At 45.3% G+C, this 11,785-nt stretch overlaps 1 protein-coding gene across 1 annotated transcript in view; it reads right to left on the bottom strand.

The window, feature by feature from the left end:
- nr5a2 (nuclear receptor subfamily 5, group A, member 2) overlaps positions 1 to 11,785 on the bottom strand; it is a 58,989-nt gene that overhangs the window by 37,879 nt on the left and 9,325 nt on the right. Inside the window, exon 4 of the mRNA XM_068589628.1 lies at positions 6,639 to 7,351. Within this exon, the coding sequence (XP_068445729.1) occupies positions 6,639 to 7,351 (713 nt within the window). The remainder of the gene's footprint in view (positions 1 to 6,638; positions 7,352 to 11,785) is intronic.

Raw genomic sequence — 11,785 nt, forward strand, 5'->3', positions numbered from 1 at the left:
TGTTCCCCCCTCCTCCCCCTCCTCCCCCTTCAACCCCCCCACACCTACCGGTCCTCTTTTCACCCCACCACACCCTCCCTCGTTGTCCTTCACCATGCCCCCTTTCCTCCTCCTCCTCATGCCCTTGGTCGTTGCCTCTCGGAGCCCCTTGTTCATCTTCCTATTTAACCCCCTTCTCTCCACCTTCTCTCCACCTTCCTCCCTCATTTCCTCTTCCTCTGGCTGTCTCCCATCATCTCCTCATGTTCTCTCTGTCTCTTCATCTCTGGTGGTCAACTCTTCTTCTCTCCCTCCGTCTTTGCTGCGATGTCTCCGTCTCTCACGCCGTCTCCGACTCAATCTCTCCTCTTGTTGTCACTTTCTTGCCTCTGTTTCTTTTTCTTTCTCTGCCTCTCAGTTTCAGTCTCATGTCACATTCTTTGCTCTTCTATCTTTCCTGAAACTCATTTTTTTAATTCCCCATCTCCTTACGTCCCTCATTCCCCCTGGCCTTTACCAACACAACCTTTTTTCTTCTTCTCTAACTAATGTAAGGCGAGCATGAGGTGTGTATGTGTGTGTTTGTGTATGTGTGTGTGTGGGTTGGGGGGTGCAACACAGCCTGCCGAATAATTCAAATGCAATGGACCAGGGACACAGTTACAAATCTCTGCCAACGGCGCGCTGCCGCCGACCCCATCACGCTTGCAGTTTGTCAGCATCGGGGTGTCGAGAGGGGAGGTTGTTGACCTCTATGACAAGACAGACACTGCAGCCTCTGACTGTGTGTGTGTGTGTGTGTGTGTGTGTGGAGGAGGTGGAGGTGGTGGTGGTATAGATATACTGCTTCCCAGGGTTCACAGATCACGCCTAAAACGCCTTATTAATTTCCACTCAGTTATGGAGTGTGAAGAAGAAAAAAAAAAGATGCAATCAGCGGTCAAAGCAGAGCAGGAGCAATACACACACCCTAACCAACACACACACACACATTTACACACACACAAACATGAACCTTGGGCATTTAACTGCTCCTGGATAGGTCATGGAAAAAGCAGGTGAGTGTGTGAGTTGGAGGAGCTGGAGCCGTCCGGTGAACCGGGCAGCGAGGTGGTGTAACTATAATTTCACCAAAGTAAGTTCATGTAATATTTATGCTTCTAGATCGGGGGAAGCTGAGAAAGAGGTGAAATTATGCAGCAGGGCAGAGTGCGGCGCATCAGAGGACCTTACATTATTCACTCGGGTCAATCCATAAGAGGAGAATATTCAGGTGTGAGATGTTCTGTAACCTGTAACTCTGTCGCGCTGACGAGTCGGAGACACCGCAGAGAAAATAATTCCACTGCTTGAAAAACGCTCGTGGATTTCTTTTGAATTTTTGTGAGGTTTTAAGACCTTTTGAAATTTTATTTGGGAGAAAATTTAATGAGCCAGATCTTTCTGAAAACATCTGACTGCGCAGGAGAAACACGTTTTGTAAACTTTTGATTGGTTTGAATGTTTGTGGTTCGTGAATTTTCTTTTTTTTATGGAAAATCTTTTATTCAAACAAGAAAGCAAGTGTTTTATTAAATATTTAGACAGTATACACATATATATAATTACATGCATGTATATTTACAGTATATTGTGTGCTTTTATATTCTCTCTTTACTTTCCTTCATCACATCACCTTTTATATTTTCTCCCTGCACTTCTTCCTCTTTGTTATTCCCTCTTCTTTCCTTCCCTCTCCACATTCCTCCTCCACTCGTCTCCTCTCTCATCTCCCCTCTTTGTTTCACCTCTGTTCTCCTCGCCTGTCCTTTCCTTTCCCCAGCCATCTGTTTATCCAATATGGCCGTCCCATCTCAGCTGGGAGCTTTCCCAGGGAACAACACTTCTAATACAGTTCCTCCTCAACTTAATGGCCCTCGCTTCTGCTTTTGCCATTCCCGCTCCATGCAGAGAGACCAAAAAAAAAGAAAGAGAGAGAGAGAAGCACAGAAACCTGTCTGGATCCCCCACAAAACGCTCCCTGGACGGCTAAAATAAACAGCAAAGCCACATTTTGAAAAGCTACGGCTTTTACTCCCTGCTCCACTTTCATCAGGTGGACGCATGAAGTATGACGTTACACAACATTTGACTGGATATTCTCAACATGTCATCTCGTGTTACTGAGCAGTAAACATGTAGTGAGGAGGAGGAAGACGTCGCTTCTCCTCCACCACTTCAATCCTCTTCAAAAAGTCCTGACACACTTCTCAAACTGTGCAGGTTGAAGCGTAATTCCTTTTTTTGATTTTCACGCAACTGTTTTGTTCTCGTGTCGCTGCCCTGAGTGACGTGAACGCTGTTGTTGTTTTACATGTTTGATGCATCTGTGGTGCACACGCAATTTGCTTTCTAGAGTTTTTGCAGAAGAATAGAAAGACATAATGAAGAGAATGTTTCTTCATGTCGCTTCAAAGACAAAACAAAGTTGTCAGGACTCGTTTGTGAACAGTAGATGACACACATTGTTTAACCAACACTTATTTATGGGAGTAAATGAACATGCAAATACCAGGATGCTCATATCTGCTAAATCCGTCAGAATGGAGAAGCAGCGGTTTCTATCACACCATGTGGCACTGGTTGACGTTTAAAGACGTGTTTTTTTAGGAGAAACTAGATCATTTGTATGCTCGTTTTGTCTGATTAGCTCTTTTGTTGGTGTTTTTAAGAACTATCTCGGGTTGTTGAAAGGCATCCTAGTGAACCACTCGCTGAAGAAGTGACGTGTGACAAAAGGGTTAAAGGGGATGTAGAAAGAAAGAATGTTTATTAAAAATAGCTTGGGTAAACATTGGTTATTGAACGGTAACATGTCCTAAGGTGTATGTTAGCTTGACTTTAGCCACACAGTAAACTGTAGCAGCCTTAATAAACTGGATTATTTAGAGGTAATCCCTCCTTTGTGGGTTGACTGTTGACATCAGACACACATCCTCTTTGTGAAAAGGTGCAGAGAGGAAGAGGGTGGAGGGGTTGTGAGGAAGGAGAACAGTGAGGAAGGTGAGATATAAACATGTGAATCATCAATAGTCCCATTGGCCGTCGCTAACGTCTCCTCTCATTGTGTTTGTGTGGGAGTCAGGCCAGCCAGCGACACGGGAACAATGACACACACACACACACACACACACACACACACACACACACACACACACACACACACACACACACACACACGCACACACACACACACACACACACACACACACACACACACACACACACACACACACACACACACACACGCAAACACAGGAACACTAGGAGGTGTTTTTAAGGCTGTTTACTCTTTTCATAGAAAATACAAGATTGTTCTTCTATTTAGATTTTGTAACAGAAAGTATTTTAATTTAATATAAAATGTTTAATTCAGTAACTTAGTTGTGGCCAACGGCAGTTTCATTTGTTTCTACATTATTATCTTCTTTTTTTACAGCATTTATATTTAATAGTATGTCTCTTTACTTTCATTTATTTTGTTTTTACTTTCTGTTTTCAGTGAGATGTTTTAGTACTGGACTTTATTTATTTCTGCTTCAGTCAGAGAAAAGCTCACTGAGAGACAAACACATGTTTCCCCACATTGATACAAATACTTATACAATATAAACTCATATCCTGAATTAAGCACGGCTAACATACGTTCATATGGAGTATACAAACGGCTGCACATGTCCATACATTTAAAAATACATCAATACCAGCTGATAACTACACAAAATCAAGTTTTAAAATGAAGCCAGCTGTCTGCAAAATGTAAAGAAGAGGTTGTGTTTTTTCCGATAACATTAGTATATTTGGAAAAATAAATGTCCATCTTTTTTATGGAGGAAAATTTAAAAAAAATAAAATAAAATAAAAAAATGACCCTGATTTAATTAACAAAAATCCAATCCTTCATTGAAAAACAGACCTAAATGACCGTAAACCTCAACCCTCAAAACTCTTCACGCCACTTTGTCTCTGATGTCACATCCAGCGCCTCAGACCTGAGTCTCGATGTGTTAACCAATCAGAACGGAGGAAGGTTGAGAGCCCGCCCCCATCTTCTTGAATCCAAGGTGTTGGAAATAAACGTCCCTCAAGTCATAGAACGAGAGAAAGAGAGCGGGTCGAGCTCTTCAGAAGGTTCTCCTAATGGCTAAACATTTATGAGTCCTGTGACCGACGCCAACTTATGGAAACTAAATCTTTAAACACTTTTTTTGGCCGACACCTCACACACACCCTCCCAGCTTGGCTCTATTACCAGAGAAATTCTTTTGTTCTTACGGCGCTAATAATAGTGAGAGGGGCTGTTGCGTTATGTGTGTCTGTGTCTTAATGTGGGTATGTGTGTGTGTGTGTGTGTGTGTGTGTGTGTGTGTGTGTGTGTGTGTGTGTGTGTGCGTGAGATGAAAGTGTATTCTTAGCTTCCTACGGCGTCGCACTACTCCTGTGACAAACCTTTAATTCTACTCCGCTTCCTGTCTCTCTGGTCTCAGGCTCGACCTCACGTTTAATAGTCAGATCCATGTTGAACGGAGATGTAAGCTCAGGTCGATTCAACAGCACGACGTCTTAAAACAAAAGGACACACACTATTTGTAGGAGTTATATCCGCAGCACCACACGGCAAGTGTGTGCATGTTTAGTATCAAAGGAAATACATCCTCTAGCATTGCTTGAACAGTTCAAGACCATTAAGCCTGCATGTATGAACACATTTACACACTTATGCACACGCGCCGCAATTATGATGACAAACAAATTGAACCTTAAAGATCAGCTGAACATAAAACCTTTAAGGGACATTTTTCCAAACCGAAAGTGAACCACGATATCCCCGAATGCTAGTTGACGTGTTCAGTATCCGGTTTGCTTATCCTCGTCGCTGAGCCCGGCTCAGCGGTTCTCCTCGTCGTTCCTAATGAGAAACAAGCGAGGAAGGACCTTTTCCATCCCCCTTGTGCTTCAGGTAGGTGGCTCTTTCAAAGTCCTGCAGGGGGGTTCAGTTCAATTATCTCCCTCGTTGAAGTGAAACACGATCCCGCCGCCCATAAACCTCGGAGGCCCGCGCTGCACCGCGTTGAGCTCAGGTTATTTTCTACCTTTGTAACACGGCACCCAGCCCAATTACTATTCATTAGGCAAACATAATGACATTTCATTCAGCAGCAAATCAGGGAGCGACAAACACAAGTGGGGGAGATAATTGAATTAGGACGAGGGTGTGAGGAATAGTGAGTTCAGAGTGGAGCAAAAATGATCGTTCAAAGTTAATGGGCAAACCGCACACAATTATTAGCTGTGGCCACACCTTACGGCGGGCCTGTGTGTGTGTGTGTGTGTGTGTGTGTGTGTGTGTGTGAAGTACTGCACACCCCAGTTGAATGCAAATACAGATCTCTAAAATGTCAATAGCGGGGACGCGGCGTATGCTAAATGTCAACATGTGTTTTTCAAGGACTCTATTCAGTGGTGTAATTGGCTCTGTTTTTAATATTACATTTGCCTCATTTGTTATTTTTTTCCTCCTTTTGAAAAGAAAATACTATGAAATATTTGGAGGGAATTTTTTTGCAACGAGGCCCAAATCCCATGAATATGCAGCTGAGCCTTTGGCGATGCGGTTGTGAAACAAACAGACAAAGGAGTCAGACAAACGGGAAGGAAAACAGGTGAAGCACAGACTAATCAAACGCCTTTCATGTCGCTCCGACATTAACCTTCATTCAGAGCAAATGAAGCTGCGCGAACACAAACTCTCCCTTCAGGCTCTGTGACGAATAAGCAGGAATTATTATCACAGTGAAGCGTTAGTGGACGGTTAATTTTGGCCAGTTGGGATCGACGGTGTGTTTTCCAAGCACACATTTTGTTGTCGGATGACACAAGCCGAGGGGAAATGTCCAGCACAAATACATAATTATTAAAAATTAAAGCAGTAGACGATTCGTTGTCATTGTGACTCTGTGTGTGATTTTGTCAGCTCTCTGATTTTTTTTTTTTTTTAGCAATATGCTAATAGCCAACATCTCTTCTCATCACAGAGTTACTTAGATCTGAGGGATATTTCAAGGGGAGATGGGCGGTATGCGGTTCACATGAAGCCCTCAGACGAGGACCCCGAAAAGTGCCTGAAGCTTGAAGCCACAGTTTTCACAACCCATCGCCAAAATGTGTCACACTCAGGGTAAATGTGGCTGGCTGCTGTATTTTGATCAGGCAGCGGCACAGACAGCGGTGGCAGCTCACACACACACACACACTCACACACTCACACGCAGCCCTGTGTATCCTGCATTAGTGTTGGGCCAGTGCGTAGAAGAGGAAGATTAAAGGCCTGTTGAAGATAAAGGATCGAACACACGATGTTCATGAACTGTGTAAAGAACCGTCAATTATGGATGACGACGTGCTGAAAGATTTACAATTGAAACAAAATGCAGGATGATTTATTGAAGGCCCGCGGAGCGTCTGCAAATACGATCAAAGATTAAATAGCAGCACGCTCATAATTAATAGGAATGATGGCCAGAAGCATGAAAATAAGGTTTTGGAAAAGATAACTCATAAATATTTTTTCCTCACTCGTAAAGCGGGTTCTTCTCATCACACAGCTCCTGCAGACCTACCTTGAGTTCGCGGAAGAAGATGCTGCTGCGTGCCCACTCCACGATGGAGAAGAGCGTCTGGTCGGCCATCTTGCACATGAGGCCGAAGGTGTTGAGCTTCTCGTGTTTGCCCCGGCTGGCCTGCTCCTGCTGCAGGTAGGCCATGATCTTGGCCTGCACCTGCGGCTCGTCCGGCTCGCACTTGAGCAGCTCCACGATCAAGTGAGGGAAGCTGGGCGGCGAGCCCGTCTGGTAGGCGTCGACGTAGGCGTAGCCCATGATAGACTCCGGCGAGCTGGTGTACGGGTCTGGGTACTCGGACTTGATGGTGCGCGTGCCCTGGAAGTGTCCGTAGGCCGCCTGGTAGCCCTGCAGGCTGCCGGCGTGCGGCGGCATGGCCATGCTGACCGGCGAGGTGACGAACGGACTCCGGTCGTAGTCTGTGGGGGGCAGCGCGGTGGCGTGGTGGTGGTGGTGGTGGTGGTGGTGGTGACCCGCGTGGTGGCCCGGGTGGTGGCTCAGCGGGAGGCCCTTGGACGCGGCCGAGTGGATGTTCTGGATGGCCGAGGAGATGGTGAGGTCGGTGGGCACGGCCTGCATCACCTGAGTCATGGCCTCGATCTTCAGGCCGTTGGCTCGGATCAGAGCCTTCTTCTGCTGCTTCAGGGCCCGGTCGCGTTTGTACATCGGACCGAACTTGTTGCGACCTCCGCGCATGCGGTCCGCCCGCACAGCTGATGGAAAGAGAGACAAGAAGAGAGAGGACAACGTTAACTCTGTCCTGTGTGCATCTTTTGTCTTGAATGCCTTCATTCTTGACAATGTTCACGCGAGAACGCACAATTTTACGAGGCAAGTTTGCATTTTATTATACAAAAGAAGAGTTTCATGACCTGAGAAAAAGGAAAGTTGATGCTAACAATGCTAACAAACCTTCTATACTACAGCGATGCTGTGGGATTTGTTCATGCATGTATAAGCACGGCGTCGTGGTTGGGAACCCGTCGTTTGTAACTTGCATGTAGGGCAAAGGTTAACCTGTGGTGATTACACTTGACATTTACCTGTTGACTCGTAAACCCTGCAGGTCTAACAGATAGCGCCGTTACTCATTGACCGGAGACTCCAGCTTCAATGAACCGCTCGGCGAGGTGATCGTTGTACAGCTGGCTATCTCTGTCTGCTGCTCAGGAAAAGCTAGATATTTGAACGGACTCTAAAGAAAACTCTCTTTCTTAAACATCTTTAAATGTTATCTGATTTTGCAAATATCTCAAATCTTTCGAATGTTTAGCAGGAAACCTTTTTCTTTACAAAAAAAAGCCTGTAAAGAGGGACGATTAGCACATTGTGTGTTTTTTTTCCGATGAACTAAACACGATGCCCCCCCCCCTCCTGCCCCCTCCCCCCTGTGGTGAGGATCACAACCAGTCGGTGCCGTGGGTATTTCTAATGAACGAGCCGGGCACACGGTGGACCGCCACGAGGGCCATGTGTGATCTGTCCGACCGCTGCCACGGGGAAGCGGCGCTGCCGTCTCCCAGTCGGGGGCCGCCGCTGTTAATTATTCATACTTAATTACCTCGTACCCTGACGAGGCTCGGCGAGCCCAGCGTGCAGCGAGCCAACGCTCGTCTGGGAGGCTGTGCAACAAAAAAAAAAACCTCACTCACACCACGACTGTAGACTTAGATATGATTTGCATTGCATACAATACAAAAAAAGAAAGCTACATATTTAACTGTATATGCAAATATACACACGTTTGCCCTCATCGCACACACCACACACACACTGACAGCGTGACAAGTCGAGTCTCCTGCAGCGCACCAAGTCCTGACTTGTGAATGAAAGAGCAGAAGAAGAACATTTAAGAGGGCGTGTGGAGAAAGGAGGGGGGGGGGGTTTAGTCTGAGGGGAGGAGGGTCTCTCTCTCTCTCTCTCTCTCTCTCTCTCTCTCTCTCTCTCTCTCTCTCTCTCTCTCTCTCTCTCTCTCTCTCTCTCTCTCTCTCTGCCTTGGGAGTGATTTTAATGACCTCCGTCACAAAAGTGTCTGTCATTGATCTGAGCCCAGAGTGGATACACACACACACACATGTACACACACTCTCACACACTCATACCCACATGCTGACTCTTTCTCATACGTTCTTAGAGAAAACACACACACACACACACACACACGTGAGAAGCATCAGACACTAGTCCAGATCTCACAGAGAGAGCAAGATGCAGGCCAGACGCTGAGCCACCTCGAAGAGCCCCGACAAATGGAATGCAATTCATACACACACACACACACACACACACACCCACACACACACACACACCACAACCATTTCCCAACATGCTTGAGGTCAACCCCGCTGCCCCGTCGATGAGGCCCAGAGATTATCTTGACCGTTAAAAAATGTTTCGCCCATCAAAGGATAGAAATAAGAATCAGGAGCCGTCAAATGTTTCCATTAAACATTATTGTGAGGCGACTTTAACTATTCATGACTCCTCCACAACGGCGTACTGTAATTAATGAGCTGAGAAACTAATAGTCGGCCCTACTGGGAAAACAAAACGAGGCCCTGACTGCCTGCTCGCCTGCCTCGGACCCGAGGACCCACACCATCATGAATATCACACAAACACACACACATTCTTTGTCTCTAATTAAACAAGGTGATTTGCATGCGTGTAACACAGATTAACATGGACGGGGGAGGGGAGGAGGAGGCGGGGCTGTTGGGGGAGAAGATGGATGTGAGGTGGAGTTGTGTTAACGGGGTAGAAGCTGCAGTCGTCATATGACGCTGCAGCTTCACAAGGTTACTGTAAAACAAATTAATAGTATGGTAGTCATTTGTAAATGTGTTCATGCATGAACAAAAAAAACAAACATGTTTTTTTGTTTTTTTTCATGCATGAAAACAGCAGCAATTGAATTTCCCGTTCATAAACGCTCGCGTCTGTTCTGCAGCTTTTTGTGGTGACAAGAAAGCGATATGCTTGATATTCGTGGTTTGTCTGGCGCAAACAACACAAACTGAATCGTTAGCGTGACAGTGACGAACACCGACCGCTGAACGCAACACGCTTCATCAACCGCACGCAAAAAGAGAGAGAGAGACCGCACACACCTTGATTGACAGGAGTTGTGTGCAAAGTGCAGAGTCCCAAAATGACAATATACATTGTATTATACTGTATATCTTTATTTTAAATATATTTATATGAACAGAAAGAATCTCAGGGAAAAATGTTTAAATATTTGAGGACTTCTATATGTGTGAAAATGATTTGGTTCGGGGATATTTGGGGTGAGTAGTTTGGCTTTGGGACTAAAGCCAGGCTGAGATGCTAAAAGGCTGACGCTGTCTTCCACTCTGAATTCCCCCGACTTACTGTCTGAGCGCACGTCTACACAAAAACATACTCAGACACACACACACACACACACACGCACATCCATAAATTCAGAAACTGACCCAACCAAAAATCTTGTTCCTCTTTCCCAAAAGTATCCAGCAGCCTCTCAAACATGTACGAACACACACGAACACACACACGCAGCATCCTTCACACACACACAAAATGTCTTTGCACACATAAGTCCTCAACACACTCAAACACACACACACACACACACACACACACAACCCTCAGCGCTTATGGCCTCTGATTTATGGTTGTTTAATATACAGGAATATTAAGCGCGCGTAGGTGAGGATCCCTGTCGACCGCCAGCATATTAATGGGTCCCGCGGAGCCTTGCTGACACCCTGTTTGTCATGTCGGGGCCCCGGCCCCTGCTCCGGATGCGCCCTATCCCATGCACACACATGAATACCTATGATACCTATGCATAAGTAATGGGACAGCTCCCCGGCCGCTGCCGCAGGTACCGGGCGGCTGATGGAAGACAAATCAGAGTAAGAAAGATGGAGACGGGGAGGAAATAAAAAGTGGACGGAGAGGGAGAGAGACGCAGCGAAGAATATACAAACACTCGGACGGCGTCGATAATTTGAGCCGAATGCCCTTTAGAGCTTTTGCATTTATAGTAATTGATGAATTTAGATTTGATGATGGGCTAAGTGCATGAAACAAGAAAGATGTTGAATAAAAATCACTTGATGAAAGTGACACCAGGGGACAAGTGAGTTGGAGCTAAACGCAAAAAACACATCTGAAAACTGTAAAGGAACCAGAGTCAAATACTCAGGATGTTATCAGTTGAGGCAGAAGTTGCATTCTGTTCTTTGTTTTTGTAGAAAAAAAATGATTTAACTTCAGAAAAAAATGATTTCACTTCTGAATAAAATGATTTCCGTCCTGCTTGTCTGAGTAGTGAACGGTGAGCAAACGCCAGCGTTGCGCTCCGTCTTTAAGACGATACACAAGTGAAGGAGGTATTATTATTTTGCTCAGTGAAGCGCGTGATGCAAGGCAACTTCCAGCGAGCATAAAACGCGCGGCGTGCCGCTGGGAGCTGTTCAGTCACGCGTCATCAGCTGCACTGAGCGACGCGCTAACGGGTCAAACATTAGTGGCTTTTCTTTTCCTCATTGAGTCAACAACGAGACGCTGAGACGCTGCAGACCAACAAGCAGGAACGTTGCAGCTGCAACGTGTGTGTGCGTGTGTGTGTGTGTGTGTGTGTGTGTGTGTGTGTGTGTGTGTGTGTGTGTGTGTGTGTGTGTGTGTTGGTGCGGGGAAAAGAGTGTGTGTCCGTCATCATTGTGTGTATATAAAAAGAGAGTGTGTGCCTTTTTTCTAACCTGTGTGCTGCTGACAGTAATTAGAAAAGATAAATGAACAGGTTAAACCAATATTATCATATATATTAACATATACATTGAACTTTTTATAATTCCAGGATCCATAACAGGATTTGTAAAAATGATAATGGCAAATGCAACAACTGATAAAGTGTAGTTTAAGTGATACTAGCTTAAAGATTACGCTTTGGGCGTAAACCTTCCTGCACTGAAAACATATTTTACATTTTATTTTGCAAAACATACCTTATGTTTTTGATCGTGTGGCACACAGAGGAGAATATGATATGACACTATAACACTCTTATTCACATCACTGTTTACCAGCTACCACTCTGATATTTCACCTTGTTTCACTGCCTTCCCACAACAAAGTTACACACAGCAGACACACAC

Source organism: Clinocottus analis, unplaced genomic scaffold, assembly GCF_023055335.1.
Source record: "Clinocottus analis isolate CAN_PGR_092001 unplaced genomic scaffold, fCliAna1.0.p SCAF_23, whole genome shotgun sequence".
NCBI classification, from domain to species: Eukaryota; Metazoa; Chordata; class Actinopteri; order Perciformes; family Cottidae; genus Clinocottus; species Clinocottus analis.